Source organism: Diadema setosum, chromosome 8 (genome assembly GCF_964275005.1).
Source record: "Diadema setosum chromosome 8, eeDiaSeto1, whole genome shotgun sequence".
Lineage (NCBI taxonomy): Eukaryota > Metazoa > Echinodermata > Echinoidea > Diadematoida > Diadematidae > Diadema > Diadema setosum.
The window spans coordinates 11,478,995-11,504,791 of record NC_092692.1 but is presented as its reverse complement, the minus strand read 5'-3'; the positions used below and the strand labels follow the sequence as shown (position 1 = coordinate 11,504,791).

At 39.6% G+C, this 25,797-nt stretch overlaps 2 protein-coding genes across 2 annotated transcripts; one reads left to right on the top strand and one right to left on the bottom strand.

The window, feature by feature from the left end:
• Positions 1–447: 447 nt before the first annotated feature.
• Positions 448–9,110, bottom strand: LOC140231456 (uncharacterized). Its single transcript, XM_072311586.1, has 6 exons — positions 8,683–9,110; positions 6,666–7,920; positions 5,765–5,863; positions 3,885–3,932; positions 3,188–3,349; positions 448–1,953 (listed from the first exon to the last, which is right to left on the bottom strand). Exons 1-6 carry the CDS (start codon positions 8,922–8,924, stop codon positions 1,906–1,908), a joined length of 1,854 nt encoding a protein of 617 aa, XP_072167687.1. The 5' UTR covers positions 8,925–9,110; the 3' UTR covers positions 448–1,905.
• A 3,546-nt stretch (positions 9,111–12,656) lies between these two features.
• On the top strand, positions 12,657–25,569 carry LOC140232379 (IQ domain-containing protein K-like). Its single transcript, XM_072312506.1, has 7 exons — positions 12,657–12,765; positions 16,474–16,734; positions 17,458–17,555; positions 18,724–18,776; positions 19,498–19,575; positions 20,768–20,852; positions 22,189–25,569. Exons 1-7 carry the CDS (start codon positions 12,711–12,713, stop codon positions 22,591–22,593), a joined length of 1,035 nt encoding a protein of 344 aa, XP_072168607.1. The 5' UTR covers positions 12,657–12,710; the 3' UTR covers positions 22,594–25,569.
• Positions 25,570–25,797: the final 228 nt, after the last annotated feature.

Below are 25,797 nucleotides of genomic sequence, written 5' to 3'. Positions count from 1 at the left end.
CAAACAAAAATCCTTGAAAACCAAGAATGTTTGCATGCATTTTAATTTCATGAGAGCAAAGATTCACGAAATTAAAAAACATGAAAATTCTTATATACACTCTGCATTGAATGCCAGCACAGGGCACTCCCGTTGTAACGAACACAGCTATAACAGAATTCTGGTTACATTGAAGTAAAACTTCAGGTCCTAACATTATCTGCTCTGTATTTTTTATTGTTTATTTGTTCAGTTAGAATGAAATTTTGATACAATGGAAGAAAACTGCTAGTGCCGAGGACTTCGTTATAACAGGAGTGGACTGTAGCAATTCGCAAAAATTTCACGCCGCAATAACATCTTGCTTTACAGTAACAGAACTCTATGATCACCTTCTTTGCAGTATCCTCACAACTTCTCACAGATACTACTGGCAACTGCACAGAACAAAGCTAAGCAGTAGTGCCATTGATCAGACATCGTGTGTTTAATGTTTTTCGTGCATGCAGTACATGCCAGCTTTCTCTGGACACAGACTATGTACAATGGAAATGACAAATCCAAATTACAGCTTGGCCCCCACCGAGAAATCAGTGTTGGACACTGGCGGACATATTCATCCAAAATCAAGATTACACTGCTTTTAGGAAAGACAACTGCCATTCTCATCCATGAGGCCAGTGTATTCCTCGAGCATACACAGTAGGATACATGCAGGACTGTAGTGTAATATCTCTTTTTTAAAGATTGGTGAAGAGATATTAGTCCATTGGTACAACTGAATTTTGTTATAAAACAGTCAATATATCCATAACAAAACCCTTTTACATGCCAAAGTGATTTTGCAGGTCCCAGTTCTTGTACTTCATATTTTTTGTACTCTATAAAAATGAAAGTGGCATGGGTTTTAGGTCCTCACAACAAGGTTCTCCTGTGCATTAAATTCATATTTGACATTTCTGCATGTACTGTACATACAACTCTAAACATATTAACTAAAGCCCTATTTTAACAGACCTTAGTCTGAAAACATCCAAGACAACATCTGGAGAACAAAATTCCTGGGCTCGGGGAATAAAACTGCAGGAGAGAGCGAGGGTTATCATTTTAACAGACACACACCGAAAACCTCCGGGTAGTTTTCCATAACAACCTACCTGTTCATGTATAAAGGGGATGTGGTTACAGTTCATGCATGTAATCAGTGAGCGATGTGCCATTCTGTTCTGACTATGGTGCATGCGTGTTTAGTGTATCAAAGGTCTGGAATGTTACCACAAGAGCAGTTTAACAGAAGGGTTGAATAATGTCGGGTAAATGTTGGGGTAATTACCCTTGCTTTGGCTAGGGTAGAATTTGGCCAGAATTACCATGTCGTCTGAGCAACGTCTTGCTGGGCAAGAAAAGACTGACTGCATGTGTCATGGTAATTATGGTTTGAAAGGCTATGTTAAAATGGGGTTTTACTTACTTTACAAAGCAGATTATTTCATATGACAATACATACAGACTTTCCATTAAAAAAAAAAAAAAAAAACAACTTTGCAATCTGAGTAGGAAACAAACTTAAATAAACCTCACATTCTTCATTAAAAACAAAACAAAACAAAACATGGCAGCCCAAGCACTATATCAAATGGGATAGCCTTTCCTTTGACATACTGTAACAGCTAGGATTTGGACATGACAACACTTAACTGATTTTTTGATCATTAATACAAAAAAAGTAATTTTGAGATATAAGGTCTTGTCGCCCAAGCGATGATATGTGCATATGCAGAAATGCTGTATCTTCTTCCACTTCTGTGTCTGGGTCTCTTGGCTATTTATAGGTGACATGGTGATATCATATGATTCTGTGTTATGGCAGGATACAAGGAAACCATTTTCCTTCGTAGCTAGGGTATGATGATGACTGTGCCACTGTCATGTTATCAGCTTTGGGTCGATGAGCGAGGAGAGTGTCACAGAAACCTGGAAAAGAAAAGAAAAATTATGTATTAAAGAGGATGTCTACCCTGAAAAATGCATCTGTGCTAATAGAAGAAAAAAACCTACACATTCTGGAACATGACAGTAAAAGGAAAGCAAAGACAGTTTTGATTTTGAAAGTTGTGATCAATTAAAAACAAATTTGCATTTCTCCGATGTCACACTTGAGCTGATCAGAAAATTGCTCTGTACTATGAAATAAATAGTTTTCATTTTCCCACCAAATAAACTTCAAACTGTACATTAACAGGCACAATACATGGTGTTTTCAGATTCATTGTGTGAGCATTAAGATTACATCTTATATTGATTTCGTCAAAGGTCACTCGTCTCTTACATTTTGATTTTATGCTGTTATATATCAGCTGATGTAGTCTCACTAGGATCATAACACGCAAAGGTAGCAATCTTCTTTATTTTCCCCCATAATAATCAGAACACTTTGTGCTTGTTTTGTTTATCTATTCATTTTTTTCTTTTCCAATCTAGATAAGCAAGTACATGTATAACAATCATGAGAAAATGATGATAAATAATGTCCAGTGGCCATATTCAGCTGCATTTACATATGATGCACAGTTGTGGCTTCGGAATGATGCTGGAAATTTAGAAGAGCTGGTGAAAATACAGTAAACTCTCATATTCAAGAGACTATGGCTAGTCTGGTTTGTTTGTTCATTTTTCCATCTGAGAAGATGGCTGGATAGCCCATATTAAGCTATGCAAAGCTGGTCTTCCATGGGGTCCAGTTGGATGTGAGGCGGGAGCACTTCACTAGATTAAACACCCTGCTCTTTGCGATGAATGAATGAAGCGGGACCTTTTACGTGCATGAGTTGTGACTCTCTCACACACGGGACCTCCATTTCCATTTTATGTTTTATCCGGGGGACAGAGTGTTTTTGCTTCTTGCCAGAGGGGATGGTATGATTACACACAACATTGCTCAGTCCAGACTCGGGTTTGAACCCGGGTCCTTAGGATTGTGAGGCAGACGCGCTACCGACTGAGCCAACTCACTGCCTGGATTGAAAACTTGACTGCACAAATATACCCACACAATCAAGACATCAGTCATGTGATAATGCAATGTTATCTGTACTTGTATGTACACTGCTGGATATAAATGTCATTGAATAACAATAAGACTTTCAATGACACAGCACCTGCATGGCACCTGAATACATACGAAACCTCTAGTACATAGTGCCCTTACTTCTCGGCATGGTGCAACAACAGAGGGCGCCTCATCGGTACCGTTCACCAGCTCCATCTCAAACTTTCCCCCGTCCCTTCGTGGCTCCAGTACGGCGGACTGAGGGCTCAGCCTTAGCTGTATTGTGGAGGTGGCATGGTCGAAGGTGATCACTTCCCCCTCCTGTCAAAAGAAGAGACCAATCAGTGACCAGCACATTGGGATGGTAGCACTTTGGAAATAAAAGTTGGCCTTCAGAATGCAGCGTAGGCCTACAAAAACAGAGCAGTCCTACAGGAGAAACAACCAACTTATGACCTGAAATCAGACTTATTATCAAAGCAAACTCTTTTAACAACATTCATTTATGTAATTGCACCAGAATAGTGCGCTAAATGATATACGTTGTAAATTTAAAAAGGTAACAAACTCTGCAGAAAAAAAAACCCCAACAACTTACTAATATGGATTTGTCATGTAATGATGGCTACATGAATGTCTGAGTGTTCTGATAGACCGATATCCATAGTGGAATTGCTGTTGTAATCCAAAGCATGACATATAATGCTGGTTAGAATAACACTTCCCCCATCTTTGGATTTCTCCTTAGATGAAAAGTTACACCAGATCACCTTTTCAGGAAAGAAGAAACAAAAATTGCTAAATGAATTGCTATCATACATACTGCAGAAAAGTGACATCTGCTTGTTCAACTTACTTTGAATGCAGATACCTCAGGTGTGTAGATAGAGGATAATTCCAGGATCTAATGAAAGGGAGAAGTTATAAAATAAAAAAAACCCCCGTTATTACACAAATGCACACACACACACACACACACACACACACTCGAACACATGGTCTTGATATTCATCCCAAGATTCCCTCACTTTAGAGCACACTTGCATTTTAAATTGATACACAACAATAGATATGCTGAATAAAAAAAAAAATATGCATGTCTATTGAAAACGATGAGAAACCAAAAACTGCAGTAACATGCCTATAATGTGTAGATCCCATACTTTTTCCCCATATGACTTGAAAACATCCACTGAGTATCATGATATCAAAACAATTCATAAATAATTTGTTGGTCATGTGGGTATTCAACAAAAAAAAAATCTGAAGAAACTCATGACATCTGACATCTGTTTCACTTAACTCCATAAACAGGTAACTACTTTGTTGCATAAAGTGAAAATAAAGTGTGACCCATCACTATATCAGCCTGCCTAAGTTGCCAAGCATCAACAGTTTTGCTATTAACTTCTAAAGTCGAAATAGCTTTTTTATGTACATCCATATGATCTGTCGTACATAATGGTGGTGAAGATACAACATGCTTGATTAAAACATCAGCATTGATGTTAAGAAGCAGTGAAAAATGCAGAAGACTAATCATTCAAACTCATTGGATCGCTTCCACTACAGCAGATAATAAATGAAGACGGACAGAAAAGACAAGAGACCCGCGGGTCTAGCGCTCACCTGAGTATCGGAAGTTCACCTTTCACGCAGTCAATAATCTAAATTATTCACAGCTCTACCAAAATTTGACCAGGCATTCTCAAGTAGAAGATGAAAATGTACAATAAGGGCCCAAATTTTTTAAGATTCCTTAATTATTGGGGATTGGGGCCCCCTGGGGCCCTCTGGGTGGGGCATGGTGCCCATTTTGATAAATTTAGATCCTAACCCCCTAGGGATGCTACCTGCCAAGTTTGTGAGATTTTCAGGAAGAAGATGAAAATGTACAATTCAGGCCCCCATTTGGACCTTCCCAACCACCCACCCCTGCCCCCAAGAGGGGCACCCCTGGATCTCCTATGAACAAACTCAAAACTACACAGTACTCACTCATAGTATTATCTTAGCTCTATAACTTCTGATTCTAGAGAAGATTTTTAAAGATTCCTTCATTTTGGGGGTTTGGCCCCCCTGGGGGCCCCCTGGGTGGGGCATGGTGCCCACTTTAACAAATTGAGATCCTAACCCCTTAGGGATGCTACCTGCCAAGTTTGGTGAAAATGGGTCATGGGGTTCTAAAGAAGAAGGTAAAAATGTACAATTTAGGCCCCATTAGGACCACTCCCCACCCCCTCCCCTGGATCCCAAGGGGGGCACCCCTGATCCTGCCATGAACAAACTTGAAACTACAGTCATCAATGTACTAACTCATAGTATTAACTTAGCTCTATCACTTCTGGTTCTAGAGAAGAAGATTTTTACAGATTCCTTAATTTTGGGGGGTTTGGGCCCCCCTGGGGGCCCCCTGGGTGGGGCATGGTGCCCATTTTAACAAATTAAGTTCCTAACCCCCTAGGGATGCTACCTGCCAAGTTTGATGAAAATCTGTCCTGCGGTTTTCAAGAAGAAGATGAAAATGTAAACAGTTTATGCACGACGCACGACGCACGCCGGACGCCGCACGACGCACGCCGGACGCCGGACGAAGGGCGATCGCAATAGCTCACTTGAGCCTTTGGCTCAGGTGAGCTAAAAAGTACTTTGTGGGACTCAGTTGGGTAATATACAGCTAAGAAACTCTATATACTACTCAGGTATGTAGTAAACAGCACAGTATCACATAGTCACCTTGTATGCAATGGTATCGCCTGTTCGAGGAGCACCCAGGAGTGGAGGAAAGCTTGAATAATCTCTGACTGCTGGAGGTTCTTCAGCTCTGGCTGATGTCTGGAAGTAAAATGTCAGATGGTGAATACACAAAGGTAAGTGGTAGAAAAGGCTGTTCTTGCACCTTGAACCTCCACATACATGTATTTTTAGACAGTGTGAATAACGTTTCAGTTTTTTCAGTGCACTGGAGTTAGAGATATTGACAAAAATACTTGGTGAGCTGAATGCAGATGAAGCACATGCAATGTCTAATAACACACGATAGAAGTATTGAATTATTGGCATGTCCTAACATTTTCTGTGACACAAGCATTGCACATCTGCATGGTTGTATGTGGCACCGCATGGGACCAACTTTCATAGGGCAAGGAAATGTAAAAATTTCCATTACAAATTGATTTTAATATACAATTTTCCTTAATTCATATTGCGCTACTTTGAGCCTGGTAGCATGCAGGCACACAAAATGTCCAGGGACATTATTCCAATATATACCAAGTGTGTATATTCATGACAGCACAGAGATCACCGAGAGCATTCATTTGCCTTTCCCAGAAGAAACAAAACATACATACTATATATCCACTCTGGGCAATGTTGTTTCTGTGTTCATATCATGTGATATATGTTTCATGTTACATTACTAAGATTTTTACATCACAAGGCAGAATATTACCTGACATAACTCTACATTCCATGTCTACAACATGTTCACTTCACTTCACTTCACTGCTTGTTTTACACAATATACACTTACAACAGAACCATTTGAACTTTTGAAAGGTACCACTATACAATTGTATCATTCCAAAAATATCTAAATGGCTACATGTTGACACTGAAAAGTGACTATGCCCACCTGAGTCAGTTGTGTTTCTGTGGTGGGTAGAGTGGCAGTCGCCTCCTCGAAAGTACAGTTCTGTGACCTTGTCTGTGTCACGTCACTCCCGAGCAATTCATTGACACTGGATGCCGATCCTTCCCGAATTTCTCCATCCACTGAAATTTCACCAGCCACAGGCGTTTGCTCATCCTGAGCCGTGGCTGAGGAAACTTGGGTCTCGGGATCACTCTCTGCTTCCGAGTCTGAAGAAAAGCGCAGGTGCCCCTTGGATGACTTGCTAGCAGATGTTTTCACCTTTGCTGCAGCCACAATACGGGACGGAATGACTTTTGGACCAACTAGTTCAGACTCACTACACGATGTTTTTGAGTTTGGAACACCTTGTGGCTTATGGACATTTTGGCTTCTATTCTTTAAGGGTTCTCCCTCCTTTGAAGTACTTACTGATGAACATGATGATGGAGATTTGTCTTTGACACTGGATGAGACTGCAGCATTCTTTTCTCGAAGACTGTGGGGTCCTCTCAGAGGTTTAGAAGATGTTCTCAGGTCAGATCCAGGAGAAGACTGCTTCCTCTTGAGTTGTCTCTTTTCAGCAACTTCTTCCTCATCTGATGAGCTTGACTCTGAACTGGAGTCGGAATCGCTGAAGTCTGATCCGCTAGTGCTGCTCGTACCATTAATTTCCGTCTGTTTGGTCGCTGGTCCTTTTCTTTTGGGATCACAGCCAACAGAATGTGGAAGCTTATTTCTCTTCAAAGAGTCCTGCTTTGATAACTTTTTACTGTCGGTTTCAGTTTGAGATGCTCTTCCAGGCTTTCCAATCTTCCCCTTGCTCAACATAGATTCATTTTGTTCTTTCTTTTTATTCTTTCCCCTTTTTTCAGCAGAAAATGTCTCTGATTTTTGTTCCAACAAGGAATGATCAGTAACAGGCTTTGTGGGAGTGTGTGAAGTCTCAGCAGTGTTGCGAAGTCTTCCTGTAGACAGAGGTGATGCTCCTGCCTTTTCAGTCTCTTCCGGTGTACTTTCTGTTTTCCTTTTGGTTTTCTTGGAGTTTGCTTTTATCAGATCCTTGCTCTTTGCTCTGGAAACTTCATGCCCAATATCTGAGTTGTTCAACTCCCTTCCTGCATGACACAATTCCTCAGTTTGCCTTTTTGCTTTTTTCTTTTTCTTATCCCTGTTTCTGAGAGCATCACATCTTTGCTCATTGAAATTGTGTTCCACAGTTCTTTCATGATACAGCACTTCACTGGTAAGTTTCACCCTGCAATGAGAAGAAAAAAAAAATACTGGGATAAAGAAAAAAAAAAAACACACACACACATGAACTTAATCCTTGACATCCATTCTAATTTCATCTATTGTTTGGTAAATGAAAATAAAAAGCATTGTAGGCCAACTCTAAATATACTTCTGTATTGAGCATGAAGGCATCACTTTTAAACTTCAAGCAACTATTTTTTCCACAACCAAGACTCAAGCTACAAGGACTAACTAAACAGAGCAATATCACGCACTCCCCCATCCTCCTTGTTTGGTTCCAGACGGAACGCTGAGGAGAATTACGCTTGATTGAAGAAGAAGAAGATAGTTTTAGTCCAAAACCACATACATTCTGGCCATGACTTTACTCTAATATTTGTCTGATCAGTTCTGGGTGTGCAGACAAATTCTGAAAATAGGCTTTACAACATGGTCTCTCACAAGCATGACAAGGTATGAGTATTGCAAACTTTTCAAATCCAACTTTCAAGGTAAATCCAATCAGGTTTAATATTCAAATAAATCTCTTATTCTTAATCCATTAATGGAATCATAGACTCTGCACATAATAGCATCTATATGTAACACGGGGGGGGGGGGGGGAAACTGGATGGGATGTAAACGTGTAAACGGGAGTCCGCTGCACAACAAAATTACAAGTCAACTGGGAATTGGAGTAGGCCCTACGTGGGATCCGGGATCAGGAAGGGAGTCTAATCTGTCTAAATTTGTCGTTATTTGCACTTGGTCCTAGGGATCCTACCTTATTAGGTCATTCTCCCTGATAATTTCTGATTTCTCAAAGGGCGGCATAACAAAATCATCGACATAAAGCTCTATGTGTGTCGATTTTCCCAGACTGAAAGTTTCTCGGATGCAATGTTCCACGTCTGTTATTCTGCGGCATGCGTCTGGATTCAGCAGAAACCAACATTTTCTCCTCCCCGAGGCGCCCGGGCGACTCGGGGAGCAATCGTCGAATAGCAGCCGCACTCGAATACCCATGTGGCTGATGATCGTGATCTCGATCTCCTTGCTTGGCTGAAGAGGAGTGATGGGTTTTCATGCAGAAATGGACACCTTTACTTTGACTCAGCAGTTCTAAAGGAAATCACACAGCTATCAGTCAAAATTTGACATAATTATGAGGGTTTCACAGAATTTTAGTAGCATGGATGGCGCGGACCGGCCAAGTTGTTTACGCTGACAATCGATCATATCATGACCGTGTTATAAATGATAATCGATTAAAGTAGTCTCTTGATCTACCACTTATTCAGATGTCAACCCCCCCCTAAAATTTCAGAATTTCACAATCATTTAAATGCATTTAGAATATATGTTTATTGAAGGTAGCATTGCACATTGGCATAACTATACAAAATGTGCTAATACTAGTACATACAAAAGTCAAACCGTCGGACGAAGCACTGGATTTGAACGGATTTGATAGCTAAAAGCAGGGAGGTAAGATTGTAAGATTTTATTAAACTCCCGGATTAAACTCTATCAACCCCGATCGATTGGGAGTACTAGTACAACTGTACTAGTATCATGTATAGATCATAGAGCTACAGCTCTATGGTATAGAGTGATGAAAATTGGTTTTGAGCAAACCTATCAAAAGGTGGGACCCACTTTACGGTCACTTTGTTTTACTTTGTTTTTGGATGTCTCAGCTATTCCAAAACCGATTTTGCATAAAAAATACTTTGAATTCAAAGTATTTTGCATAAAAAAAAATGGGTTTCTTGTTATCTCACAAAACAGTTGCGGCCTAATCCTCATCTCCAATAATTATCATCCTTTTAACCTCCCCGCCAGTGCACTTCTAGCAGTGAGAGCTTATCATTAAATAAAAAGCTTTCATCAATAAATGATTTAGAGATGCACAACATTACTTTTCTAATAAATTTTACAAGTGTTTCTCTTTTGAATGGCACCTAGTATACACAAAACAATCTACCCATTTGGAAGCACAAGGTTTCATAGAATTAATGGTTGCTATATACACCTTCCGGAATTCTTTCATTATTAAAGAAAGAACACTAGAACAAATGAATAATAAGACTCATCTCCTTTTCTTTCAGTGAATATTCTATCACTCACTGAATCACAAGAAAATCAAGTTTTATTGATAGGTAACTGAGACCCGCATCTGAATTCACGCAATATAGTGGCATCAGTGTCGGTGCATCTCAAACTCCAAGTCTTTTATAATTTATTACTAATCATCTTATAATTCGAACAAATTACGATTTGATCATGGGCTAAATGCACCACCAGCGTCACTTTTTAAAAAGTAGGGGGGGGGGGGAGAAAAACACTTGCGGGTTTCACTATTCTACTAACAAGCAAAAACAAAAACAAAAACAAAAAGGCCTTCAGCCCAACTTGTGGTGCCCACTTCCAGGTTTCATCAGCTAACAAGCAAAAAAAAAAAAAAAAAAAAAAAAAAGGCTTCTTAAGATCAGCGCAATAAACAAAGGCCTTACACTGCGCTCACACTTCAAGGGTTCATTCTATCTCTAGTGCCACTTCCGGGGTGAAAAAAAAAAGGGGGGGGGGGACCAATAGTAGTGACACCCTATGTATTGTATGTATGGTGAAGAAAAAGGGGGTGGGGCTGAGCACCCCCGCCCCTGGCCCATCTTATTCTGACATAATCATCCTTTACATATGCTACTTTAAGGCTTTTAGAAACTGCAATCAGCCCAAAGTCCCTTCCCTTGTGATAAAATATATTTCTATAATTTGCTCTAACTGTAGTATATCTTCTTTGCAACTCATCCATTTTTTCCCGTGAACTGTATATTTTGATTTTTTTGAAAAACCAAGCCATTGGGAAAAAAAAATGTAGGCCTACTGTGAAGTTGTTCTCCTCATCTTTGGCAATTCTGAGCCAAAATCCAATAATTCTACATCTAGTATGACTAAATATAGTGGAGCACCCAGTTTCTACATACGCCATGGTATCTGGAGCAATTTAACCGTAATTAATTGTTCTCAAAAACTTTCTGTGAAAAACTTCAATTTGAGCAATGTGATCTTCACAGCCCCATACAGATCACACTTTTAGTCAGTATTACAGTGCATTGGTAAAAAAAAAAAAAAATTCTATAAAAATTATTCACACAGTGTATCAATGGGCAGTTGCAATCTTTTTGCTTATCCTTATAAACTATAGAAAGCTTTCCTTGCCTTGGATACCAGCTTTGTGACTTTTAATCTGTTAATTTAAACTCAATCATCCACAACCTCCATGAAATGAAGTTGACTGAAGTTGACAGATGTACTGTAGGGCTCACACCCGTAAGTACAATGGAATGTCCCAGACCCCTTCACAAATTCGTACCAAAGATACCAAAATAAATGAAGAAAAAATTAATTAAAAATCAATGATGCAGTTTGGCAAAAAACGGAATAGCTGTAGATATTGAGTATGAATTCCTCTACAAATTGCATTTTGGTTGGAAGATGAAAGCTTTTCTGGTGGAATTTGAGGGGACTATATTTCAATGGCTACGTGTACGGAAAATGGGTGATTTTTTGAGTGACAAGAACTCGTAGTCTGGCTTTGCGGACCCCTGGACAGAATTTGAACTGAAGAATCCACCCTGAAAATTTGATGGATGAAAGGGTATATCTAACTTATCCACGTTAGTGAAGCTGAAACACCTCATTTCTCCCAGCTATTTTACAGAATTTTTTGAAATTTGATTTTTAACACACATCCCTATATGGGGAAATATTTATGGGTGTGAGCCCTATAGAGGATGCATGCAATGCACATAAGTCTATGGGAAGTATTCATCCCATACAAACTCTGCTGGTTTATGTTGATCTATTGTGTCAGATCTCTTCCTCCCTCCCCCCTTCCCCTTCCTCTCTCCTCTACCCCCCCCACTCTGTTTGGCTACAATTTGTTTTCTTATTATGTTGTTGTGGTATAGATAGATCTTTGTACACAGCAGCCATCAGTATCACACAACTTTGAATGACTGTGTTATTTTAATGTATTTCTTTGTTTGGCTACCACTGAAACAGGTCAAAATTCATAAAGTTAGTCTGTTTGACAAAACAAAGTCTTTTCAAGTATTTTGTAGGCAATAATGTGATGATGACACCCCCATAATCAAAGATTACTGCCTGCATCTAGGTATTCATCTTATGAAGAACTGATCAACACTACATTTTTATTTTTTTAAAAACCTCAAAGGGCATGAGTTTCAGAAATGTCCCTTTGAGAAGCTTTATAACCCTTGAATGTGTAATTTCCCATATGATGTAGGTGCAAATATCATCAAAAACACATTTATGATGTTTAAAAGTCAAATGAGAAATATGACCTCCACTGTACAGCATCTCTCGATCTCCAGCAAAAGATAAAGAGCGCCAGCTATGGTACAAAAATTAGCACAAAAGGGGGAGGGGGGGGGGGGGGGAGGGGGAGTGGGTGGGCAAAGGGATGGGGCACTGAAGGGGGTGGGGCGGGGGAAGACTGCCTCACCATGACGATCACACTTTCAGCAACTAGACAAATATCAATACGCCTCAAATTGTATCGTTCATATTATTTCTTGAAACCGAAGTGTCTTATATAAAATTGTTATTAAAGGAACCTTTTGTATTTTTTTCTTCATAATTAAAGCTTTATAATGAAGAATATAAACCTAATAGTTAGAACTATATTGTAATTGCGGTAGAATATAGCGTCAGAATATGACACATTCGGTCACATACCCATCCATACATTACTACTAGGTAGAGTGGTGGTGTTACTTCAACAAAATGTCATATATTTCTCGCAAGAAAGAAAAGAGCATCTGGGATGAAATATGCCGAGGTAATGTTCTATTCGACGATATTTTGTGCGTGTGTCTGTTTTTAAAATCAATTTTTAGATGGATTAAATAGTATGTTTCTCGTATGAGAGCTTTCATGGCGGCAGTTGTTTTTTCAGTCCCATGTACTGAAAATGATGTAAATTTAGAGGTTATCTCTCCAGACTGCTGCTGCTGACGTTTCTAAATTCTACGTTTACGATCCTGTAGAACTACGACTTACGAGTCTTTGACCCGACTTTGATGGCTATATGCAGCACGCAGCGTGCATGAAAAGACGGTACATATCTAGGTCCTGCATGTAATTTTAGTTGGTAATTTAGAATCTTGGCCTTGTTACACTTAACGTTACATAGAATCTATTTGGACTCCAAAAGTCCAAATGGAGTGTTTTATTTTGCATGAAGTCGAGTATGCCTAGGCCTATAAACAGTATTAAGTAACTACACACAGCCCTGTTGCTGTACGCAAGTGTAAGAGCCCGTTTACACCGACTTTTGGGCCGGCCCAGAGCCGGCCCAGGGCGGCCTAAAAGTCGGTGTAAACGCACGCTGGCCCAAAATGCGGTAGGGTAAGGGCACCAGTATTCGGTCAGCCCCCTGTATTCAGTCACCTGGTCACTTATCACTAGTCACCAGCCAGTAAGTTCAACTGTCACAACACACGCAAATCACATTAATTCACATACTTCCACACTCATTCACAACAGGAAACTCCCTTAGCCCCCTCCAAAAAGCCATCCAAAATCCCAAATTTTACCGTCAAAAGTGCAGAATCGGCGCTACTTTCCAAAAGCGCGCGCGGATAAGGCCCAGTTTTAAGAGTACGGGTCGCTGAAAAAGTGCTAAAAATCGAGAGATACGCCGTTCTCTCGTGGGATTTTTCGCTCATCGCAAGCTTGGAGTGTAATGGTATCCTCAAAAACGCAAAAGAAAAACAAAATGTCCGTACGTGCCGATACAGCGTCCCAATGTACAAGGGTTGAATGCAAGTGCCGAGGCCCCAGTTTTCGGTCACCAACGGCCGCCACAACGTCCCCGATGCAATTTTGTGCCAACAAGGTAGCGCGCACGCGCATTTTTCAGCTGCTTTGAACACGCATTGACTTTGAACGCGCACATCGCTCTGACCGAATACTGGTGCCCGTGACCGTATACTGGGGAATTTTCAAGGTGAAATATTTTGGGATTTTGTGCAATTCTGTGAGATATTTAACAAAATGAAAGTTGAGATTAAAGAAATTTGATATATTTCACATACATTGCTGTAGATATGATGTATGTATGTATTAATTTAGTTTGAAAAATATTGCAAAGAAGCTTGGGGATGTTACCCTACCAAATTTGGACCCGCATTTGGACAAGCTCCGGAGGCTGTCTCGGGCCGGCCCTGGGCCAACCTATTCTCGCCAATCTCGATGTAAACGCACGCTGGCCCAAATGCGGTACCAAATGCGAGTCCCGCTTCCTTTCCGCAGCGATCTTGACGTAATTGCGTAATGTTATGAATGCTTATATCGTGCATGCTGTCTTGTCTTGTGTTGTCTTGAAGGAGCGGAGAATTCTGTCCTACAATGTCTCACAATGTTTCATCTCTGTAATTTTTTTTCCTCACTCCAGAAAATTTGTGCATAGGTAAGGATGGTGAGAAACTGTGAAATTGATTTTTTTGGGTAGTGGCGGTGATGTGACGTTATTTGTGATATGAATTATCCCCAAATCCATGCTCTGTATCGGACAATCCCCAGGTATTCAGTTCACAGAATTGCATACGTACACAGCACACATTTCCCGCGGGCGCGCTGCAATGAAATCATTGTTCACATGCAGAGCCCCGCTACCGTCAGAATATTTATATATAGGCCGGCCCAAGTTCTCGGTGTAAACGCACACCGAGTACCACAATTTGGGCCGGCCTAAAAGTGGTCAGGCGGTGTAAATGGGGTCTAAGTCGCGACAGCTAGTGCACGGCGTCTGGTCGGGCTAGAAGTCGAGTAGACGTCTATAATTAATTAAGAAATAGAAAGACAAGATCAAAAGAGTACCTGGTACTGTAAAAGTGGATATTTTCACGCGACTAATTTTTCGCGCTCGGCCGGGTAAAAAGAGTTTTGCATGTTTTTAATTTCGCCGAATCATGACATTAACTACTGGAACATGTGGCAAGCGAAAATATTTACATGCTTTTATTTTCACGTTAGTTTCTGGACTGGTTGCGCAAAACGCTCTTTCTACAACGCAAAAATATTTACACTTTTTCAGTAGAGAGTCTTAGAATTAGATGGTCAGACTGTATAGCCGAGTAACTGTGGCAGTATGCATACCACACATAGACTAGAAATAGAATACTAGCACACTAGTCTATATCTACCAATACCAATCTACATATCAACCAACATAATGGGCACAATCTCCGACAAAAGTGAAATTTTCTCACTTAAATAACAACATATCGCATCCAGAATGTTATTTTCAGTACTAAACATCACAGTTAAGAGAAGAGGGTCTACGAAACTGGATTTTTCTGCTGTTTTCCAGACGTTCATGGATTTTGAAAATATGTCCTCATGTAAAATAGAACTTTCGCGAGCCAATGTGGGCCGCCATTTTTCTCTGGAAGTGGATGTTACCATCGAAAAAAATCAGAAAAACATCAACAACACCGCCAGATTTACCATCCTTGTTTGCAGTCGATGCATGTGCGCCAGCTATTTTCACGTGCTTTCGCAATGGGAATTGGCGCTAATACGCAATGTTCACGAGCCATTTGAAGGTGTTCAGCTGAAGGCCGCGGAGCATGCGTGTGTTGCATAGGTTTTAGGAATTGTAAATCGTGTCGCAAGCCGAGCTACTACGGCGAATATCAGTGAAAATTGGTGCTGGGTTTTGCCCCGGTCAATCTTGAAAACTGCGTTTGTCATTGGTCATATTTTTATAATAACAATGGCATGTAAGAATAGTCTTGTCCATGTTATATGAAATGGTTGAAAATAATTTGCCCGATTTGTCTACTGTGGGGAAAAACCCTTAAACTGCCGCAAATGGGGTATTTTATAGTGGTCTAGAATTGATGCTGGAATCTTGACCGCTAGTTCTGCTGAGGAGACTGAACTGAAGTGAGCACTGCTGAGCTGAGCCTGAGCTGGGCTAGTCTAGACTAGGCATCTAACGGTTAGCAGTTACTGTGAAAATGGACAATTATCACCAATACAGTCAGTGTGTTTAGCACGGTAAGACTAATTTTACAACTTGAAGTAGAACTCTACTCTTAATTACCTCTCTACCACAGGTTTACTAATAGTGTATGTGAAGTTTGTAGATGAGAGTATGAATATGATTTCTTGTGCTGAATGTTGCAGTGTCAGTGAAACAGCATTAAGAATAATTTAAAGCTAATAAAAGTTGGGTTGTGTGGTATGTGTGGTATGGCAGAATTAGTGGGGGGGGGGATGGACATAAGGAAGTCTTTCCATTAGCTCTCTGTAGATGGTTTTCAGTCCCTTCCATACATTCTTAATGGCATCCCTGGTTTATGTTGCTGACCATTTTCCAAACACATGTGAAACATGGAAATAAACAAAACCTCCATGAAACCCGAGATAGGCCCTATTGCCATTGCTGATGACAATAAGGCCTATCTCATTGTGTATGATGTTGAATAAGCAAAGAAACAAACAGTGATCCTTTTTAATATTCCTCTCCACTCTACAGAGTTTGCGCTCATGCGCCCTCCATTCCACCTCGACGATGACCGGGAGTCGGTGGCCACAGAGGTCATCGACTACAATCCGGCGGCACACTCGCCGGTCATGTTTGGCCACATGTTTGAGAAGACTGAGCAGGCAGATGCAGACATCTTGAGCGAGTTTGACCCGGCTGTCTCACACCCTGCTGCTGCCGGCTACACAATGGTGGAGAAACCCACCAGACAACCAACCCCTCCTCCGGTTCCAAAGCCCCCAAAAGACACATGTAAGGAATAGTTACTGAAATATTATTGAGGTAGTAGTGGGTGAGTTCTGAAAAGAAATTAGCAAGAGTCTGTAATTTCCTTGTTTTTTTCTTATAGGTGATAAAAAGAATATTGTGTTAACTTCATAAAGGCTTTAAGGCTACAGGAGCTGTAAGAATTAAGTAACAAATATCCTGGTAATGTGCCTGTTTTTGTATCACTAAACTACTTTGCCTGCAAGAATTATTTGTCTTGTTTTGACTTAAATAATTTATGTTCAAGGAACAAAGGTTTATTGCATGGATATGAAAGGACAGGTACAGCATAGGATTGCTGAACCACAAAAACACCAAGATTTTCTCCTCGTGGAGCCAACCAGAATATTAAAAAGAGTTTGTCTTACGGCACAATACCCACTATTCTCGTCAATATGTCAATGTGTCTGATTTCATTATTTGGCTACCCTTACAGAAATTTCTTCCCCTTCTTTAATACTCCTACTTCCACTCTCTTCATCATTTTCCTTTTTCCCCCATCATTATCATCAGTTTTGAACATAATTCAATGTTGAATCATGCAGGGAATTAATGTATGCCATCTGTATTCATCAAAGCTCGCTGCAGCAAGGTGTGTTTGAATCACCTGCCTGCTGGGAAGGACCAGCAAATTTAGAAAACACAGATACTTTGCAATGCAGTGCATCAGATTTTCTCACTTCAATACATTTCCATCTTTCCCCAAAGGTCCACCAAGAGAATACCTTGAAAACTACATATTTCCAGTTCTTCTTCCTGCTCTGTTGGCAATGCTGAAACAAGCTAAAAAGGAGAGATGCTTTGAGGTAGGTTTACTTGCCTATGATACCTTCCACAGAGGTACTGTTTACTAGAATTGCTATTGCAGTGATTTCCATTGAAGAATGGAAGAGCTTTGTAATAAATCAGTTGTATAAGCTTGTCCTCTGTCTAGGTACTCTGGATAGGGTTTTGTAGGTGTGTCAATGTCATGTCTTTAATGGTGTTACTATCGATAGTATAATGTGTGTCAAATAAGGGCTTTATATAGAATGTCCATAATTACATTGCAATGTACATACAAGTATATATTGAGGAGCTATCAGTGTGGAATTCAAGTAAAGCACTGTAGCCCTAATAGGGGGGGGGGGTGGGCATTATGCCCCCATCAAATTTTTGTTGATGCTTCTTAATGCCTCGATATTTCTAAATATTTCGAACATTCACATTTCTCTTTTCTTTGATCCTTCCCCCATGTTTTGATACAGTGTATGGCACAGGTGTCAGATTACATTAACCCAAAACATGTCACTGAAATTTTGTTATTTCTACATATGACTGTGTAAACCTGTGGACAAAATCAGAAACTTTTCCAAATTATGTCAATACTTTCTAGAAAGTACATGTATAATAACTTTCTGATTATAGTGTAAAACAAATACCATATGCACACTGTCTCTAATGCACACACACACACACACACACACAGCCAAAAAAAGTATTAAAAAATCAAAGAAATACATAAGAAGACTGGAAACACTTAGATACATAAGAAATGAATATCACAACCTATTATTTTCTTTGAGGAATTGATAAGTTATAAAAGACATTTATACCAATTAATTGGTATTCCTAAAGCTTTATTCACTGAGAAATAAGCAAAGCTATGAATTCTCGATTAAATTAGCATCAATTAATTCATATGAAATAAAAAAAAGATTTTTGTAAATTCAGCCATACAAACAAACAACTTTGTAGATTATTTCATCTTCTACCATCATGCAAAATTTTGAGGCAATCGGGCATTCCACCGGGGGGGGGGGGGGGGGGGGGGGGGGGGGGGGGGGGGTCATAATGACCCAACTGTGCATTGAACATGTGGTGTACAATTTTTTTTTTTAATGCAATAGTAAAAGCAAGACTGAAAGACATTGTACAGATCTACATTGAGATACCATGTCCATGTCCCTTTTGTATTCCTGTTTCATGGTACAGAGAAAACGATTTAGATTCAACGGCTGTGATTTCTTGACTGAGTACCTGTGGAGGTAGGATATTATTTGACATTAGTTTCAATTTTTATTTTATTATTGAAATTGATTGCAAAGAAGGTAATTTTGAAGGTTTAGATAACGTGTACAGTACTTGACTCATTGAGAAAACTTAATGCTAAGTATTGCTGCAACACACAATTTATCATCATTTTAGGACATAACAGAAAGAAGAAGAAGAAAAAAAACAACAACAACTTATTATTGGCCAAACCAGCCTCATGCTTGTTGGTTGTACAATGTAGACACCAGCGATATTGTCATCTACAAAATCAACCCTGTCCGTGTCGGGGGTGAGCAAGTACAGGCCATTGTGTTCAGGTGGACTGTTTTTTCATCTTTGAGTCATCATTCTTGAAAATTAGAGAAAATCATTCCCACTCTTCATAGTACATGTAGCAATGAGTGTCTTGACAGCCAAAGACCATAAATATAGAATCTTTCTTGTTTGTTGTTTTGTGAGTTCCTCCTTTTTTTTCAGTTTTTCTTTTTTTTTTTCTCTCTCTCTCTTAAAATTCTTATTTTGTAGAGCCCTATGTGAAGAGCCACAGTAAATTGCTTGAAACAAGCATAGGATATAAATTCTATTCAAGACTTGTAGAGCTTGAAGTAGAAATACATTTGCATTAGATGGTAGTTTCAGTCACCTGAAAGGTATTGTTTGCAGTAAGCACTTGTCAGCTATGTCCATCTTGGATCATTCACACCCATGTTACAGGCATAATCCCAACACAGTGGACAGAGAGCGGGACAATCTGGATGAGATACCCTTTGTGAAGGCCATCTTGGCAGAAAAGTAAGAAATATTTGCATGAGTAAACCAACATATTGCACCACATATATATCTCTGTCCCTGCCCAGAGAGTGCCTTGGTTAAGATTTTTTTTTTTTCCTCTTTGAGGGACTTTATTTAAATCAATTATTCAGAATCATGCATAAGTCAATACAAGCATAAAACAATTGTAATCATAGTTCAATTTACATCAAATGAAAATTCTGTATGTAACGGACTTTATCTATTTCTCGAATACTTCTTTTTTTAGAGATGTCATTACAATATAACAGAAACTCATTTGAATTCTTTTACAATAAAGGATGCAGTAAATGACTGGTTTCTATATTCTTCCATGAGATATACCTTATAAACTGCATATTCCATGAAATCAATTATTGCGTTTATAAAGAAATAATCCTTCTCACAAATTTCATACCCTATTACTATGATTTTCTCGTCTATGATGATATTTTTTCTTGAACATTCAAAAATAAGGTCACTGGTCCTTGCCCAGATGTTTCTTATTCTCGGACAATATAACAAATTATGCATTAACGATTCATTTTCATTACATTTTCATTACGATACATTTTCATTTTCATTCTTGCCTTGGGTAAGATATTAGTCATAGTCAGGCAGTGTATCTGTCTGTCCATTCAGGATTCACAACCCATCAGGCAATTCCTGGAAATCGACTGAATGTAAATGAAACAAGAAAGATCAGGGACGAAATGAAAACATAAAAGAAAAAGAAAAAAGCTACATCTGTATTTTGAAATTCATGAATTACAATTTGATATGCATTAGAAGTCCAAAATGCAATCGTGCAATCATGTTTCTTATATAATATATTTTAAGGATCATTTTGAAAATTCCATTCATTTATGACAGTTAACAAAGCTGAGCAATATGTATGGCACAAATGCAACTTTAACCTTGTTCCTATGGTTTGGCCACAAGACCTGTGTTGCATTTAAAACTTACCTACCTGAATATGGTCATGCAAGAAAAGAGTAATTTTCTTGCTGTTTCTTTTGTCAGATGTGCAAAGGTCAATGTTGGTACTGACATACAAAGTCACTAGCCACCTAAAGTCAGTTAAGCAAAATAGACAAGTGGCAAATGCAGTTCCTGTGTGCTGTTGATTTTCACAGAATAAATGAGCTTAATACTCCGACCTGCAAAGTTTCTCTACTTGTATTTTCCCCTCCAGTCCTCGGCCTCCGCTGCCATTGTCTCTCGTATGGAATGAAGTAGAAGCTGCCACCGTCATTCAAGCATTCTTCAGGGGTTACAAGGTGATTGTTTGGGTCATGTGCAGATCATATCTGTGACAAGGTCACTTGTTTTTTAAAATACGGAAAAAATGTGACCCGCTACAACAAAATGATCCTAAAGTCGGGCGAGGTCGATTATTTGAAAACTGCATGATGTAATTTCCTAATCTTTCTGCTTTGAATTGATATATAACACATTTTATAAAAATAATCGGCTGCGGAGATATCGATGTTTAAAAGAGAGCATGTCGAGACGTCTGGAAAATCACTGTTTCGAGAAAAGCGCCCGAAAAGTCTTCCTTTCGACGCAATCGCGATCAAGGGACACGCCAGTCAGCTTTCACCTCTGGACAATAGAAGGTAAGCCCTAGCAACCCCCGAAGAGTTCATTCAAGCACATCAGCGTCGGCGGTCTCCTCACCAACCAATCAGTGACCAGGATGTGAGAAGCGGCTGAGCATAGCGCACCCCGTCCGCACGCACCAGTTGACTGGGCAGTGTGCGAGCTTCACGCTTCGAGTAGCAGCAAGCAGCAAACTGACCAATGAGATCACTCTGGTCGTTGTTAGGGGCGGAACTTATCTGTGGCGCTCAATCCAAATTTTCGAACCAGTTTCTGCTTCGTTGAAACGCCAAAAAACATGGCTCAGAAAAACGCTATTTTTAAATCTTTCCTTTGATCATTTTGCTTCAAAATTTCGACAGATGATAGAAGACATGTTAGACTCCAATAATATATCAAAATCAGAAAATCGTAAGTTTTGACGAATTTTAATGCTCTGACTTCAAACTCGATTTTCACTGCTTCGACCGTGCGCGACTTTAGGACCTTTTTGTTGTAGCGGGTCACAAATAGCAGTGATACAATACAATCAAGTACGTCTCACATGAAATATAGCTAGGTTAGCTGTAAGCTATGACTTGCAATAGTACGGAATTTCGTGATGGCCTGTCCCTACCAATTACATGGGAATGCAGCAGATATACAATTCAAGCTCCTTATCTGCCATTTTAACTCTTGAAATGAACATACATGTGTAGTACTATCTGATGTCCCATTAACGACACATCAGTCAAAACTTGTGCCTGTGAATATTCTTTAATTACCATTTTTTCTCAATGGGCGTGGCAAGTTGTATGATGCATTTTCACCCAACACCCTCAGAGTATCACCATTTCACATCAGTGCTAGTCTCCTTTTAAAGTAGAAGTGATAAAAGAAGTAACAAAAAAGGGGAAAAAAAACAAACAAACCAGGGTGCTGACATGGTATTGCAAATGCAAATTAACATCTGATGGCTGACATTGCAAATAGTCAAAATGTGAACCTGGCATACAACACTTGTCTTCTCTACAGGTGCGCAAGATGGAACATATTCAAGAGCTGCGCCAGTGGCAACGTGAGTGGCGGGAGGAGAATGCTGATATCAAGAGCAAAGTGGAGCACTTTTGGATGGAACACGAGCCTGGACCAGCCCAGGAAGAGCTGCGGAGGAGTGCCAAGCACAACCGGAGCCAGGGCTACCCAGCCTGCTTCCGCCTCCGCACGTGGAGCCCAAGTCCCGAGCCCATTCCCCCACCGACGACGGTGGACCCATCCGAGCTGGACCAAGGCACCGAGGTCGGTACAGAGCTCGCGGTACCGCGGACCGCAGCCACGGAGCGGACAGCCATCACAGAAGCCCCCTCGGGTATCTCCACCCTGCCGTCCACCGCCGTGTCGAGTAAAAGGACTGTTCGATCTTCGCAGCAGCAGAATTGAGGCAGCCGCATAATTTTTGTGTCTGCATGTCACTTCAATCCTTGAGATGATCAGCCACATTGAGCTGTATTCATGATGAATGAGCTCAATTTTCAGCTTGCTCCGAGCTATTTTTCACATCTGGATATACCACATCAGTGCACGTAATTGTGGGAGTGCTTTTTGCTTTCTCCCCACCCTCCTCTCACCTCCTTCTGATTACATATTCCTTGATAGAGCAATTCATAAAATTTGTTTCTGTCTATGTCAACTTTTTGTCATTTCTTTCTGTGCGCATCGAAAGTTATTACAGTATGTCTTTAACCGAGTGAATGATGACCAGTTTTAGTAACTTTGTGGTAAGAGTTCTGACGTGAGCACAAGTGGGTCACCTGTTCTGCAAGTGTGAGGCTGTTATGATACGTTGCATGCTCTGTTCTTGCTGCATCTTAATGGCTTTTAAATGTACTCAGATAATGTTGAGATTGGGGCCTATCCATGTTACCGTATTGCAATCGATTGTAGAGTGTGATCCACATGAGCTAGGGCACTCGCAAAGTTAACGCAAATCTCAGAGTACATTTATGAGAGTAATGCAATACACTGGTAGAAATAATACACACACATCAAAGCATGGCATGAAAGCTTAAAAACATATATATTTATTTCCCAAGATCATCAAATAATCACATCATTGCTATAAAAATGTGACTATGCTACATCTCTCTCATTTCATGATTATTTTGGCCATTTCCAGCGGTTGTTAGCACTACACTTGGAGAAAGCAAACTACTGTATGACATCATAAAAACATTGCATTGTCTAACAACTTGGATAGATAATGTCTGGTCATCAAATATCCAAATTGTTCCTCTTGTATTTTTCAGGTGAAGATACAACTTCACCTAGTGATGAGTTTCAACCAAATAGGCCTAACAATGAGAGACATGGAAAATTACATTTAAGGTAAATATATAGAAACCTCTCTACTGCTATGTGTTGTAAGCAGGAAAATAAGAATGTTGTCATGAAGTATAATGCCTATGGAAATTGCAGCTAAAGAGAGGAATGAAGAAATGTGACGTGAAAATAATCTCACTATACATAATAAATCAATTATCTTTCACTGAAGGATGCTCTTATTCCAGTAAAACATATGATCTGATAGTTTCAAGAGACAGAGAGACAATTGATTATTGGGATACAACAAATGCTCACTATGATGCAATACACAGTCACTCTATTCATACATGGGTACTTGCAGATGCTCCCAAGAATCTAATATCATGACCATGAACTCAAAGTGCTGATGATCCAATGACAATCGGTACAAATAGGTTGCTGATAGTCATGACAGCATTAGCACGATGCTCAGCATCAGTTTCACTATTCCGGAATTCCACTCTGCATAATATGATAGTAACCGCATCACTGAGTGAAAGACATGAATGTTACTTGATCAATAGCCCTGGCAAAAAAGACAAAAAAAGACAAAAAAAAAAACCCCAAAACCAAAACCAAACAAACAAAAGAGAAAGAAATAAACTGAAACATGCAGGAACATTGCTCAGCCACTACAGTAGCAAACATTGCACCTGATGCTTCACAGAAAGTGCCCTCTCCCTGACCCACACTGCTGGAAGATCAAATTCTCTTTTGTACTAGTTTCACTCAATTTGTAGAAAAACCCAATTTCAAGTGTGACAGCCCGAGCACGAATAATATCAAAGTAGACTAACGTGCACATGGGAAATGTGTCTTGTTTTCTTGTATTGAGACGCAACGTCCAACGAGAAAATGCAAACCAAAAAATAAAGATAAAACTTATTGCACTGCAAAGACAACACCAATGTCTATAAATTCCCATTATGCTATAAAGCTGTTAATGGTCTCATTCTTGTGGATATATTGCATCCTAATCTTACTAGCCATACAATCAGTCTCCATGTCTTCCAGTACCTCTGATAGTACTTTACAAACATCGATTGTGTGCAAACTGATCACGATACTGTGAGTAAAATCAATTACACGAGTGTACTTATCTTGCAATAATTTCTACTTTCTCTCTGTGTAAAAACAGCTGATCTACTACAGCTGTACATGTATAATAGAGTTCAAAGCAGTGGTAGAGACTACCACAACCAATTTTACATGATGGATTGTATTCCTTTCATGTACGGGCATAGGCACATTCGTGTACATATTGTACCATACTGCAAATCATTCTCTCGGTGAAGCATGATTCTTTTTGCTTACTTTGTGGTTGACCTTTATTTCTAAGTGCACGCTGGCAAGATACATTTTCCTCCATTTCCTCCATTGGTTTCACAGTGATACGAGAATGAATGCAATCACACACACATGAGTACTGTATTCTTAGAGGTTTAAAGGACACCTCCACATGAATTTTTTTAGACTTTTGCATTTCAACATCTATAAATTGGTTATTCTGGGTAGGCCTACAGAGTTTTAGAATTTATAGTGCTTAGGTGCTTAGGATGAGGAATAAGAACATTTAAAAAAATTCATAATATATCATAACGAACAAGGATGATGACATATCTTCACATAAGAATGCATGACTGGGTCCTCAATGAAGCAGAATAAAAGAAGAAAGCATGCATAAATTCTACAGAGGCGAACTTAATGGAATGAAATTGCCATATTTCTAAGCCTCCTATTAAAGTCATCATCCTCGTTCAGAGTATCATGTTTTGGGTTTTTCAGAGTATCGGTTTACAGCATCTGCTGAAGATCCACAATAGACTTCACGAGTCATGGAACTATCGATTTAAGTACTACAAGTGTACATGATGTGACATTATATAAATCGTCTAGGATGCCCCTCTATATGAATACTGTACAGAAATATTACGTAATTTATTCAATCCCACTTGTAATGTAAATAGTATTTGTACAGCATACGTGTAGGAGTGCATATCAAACTGTGTAGCTACCGAGCTCCACATGTAAATAAAATGAGTATTACAGTGAAAAGAGTCTGTCTCCCTGTCTTTCTCTGAATACCTACAATGCTGCACATTGAGATACCATGCTGAGGAAATTTATGCAAGGTTTAGATTGACATGTCACCAGGTCAGAATATGAAAATATGTACAGTCTATACATACGTTGGCAGGGGTTGTTTAATACAGTGCAATCCTGTTAAAAAGATCATGGATATAACGAAATTCTGGTATCCAATGAAGTAAAAATTTAAGCTGC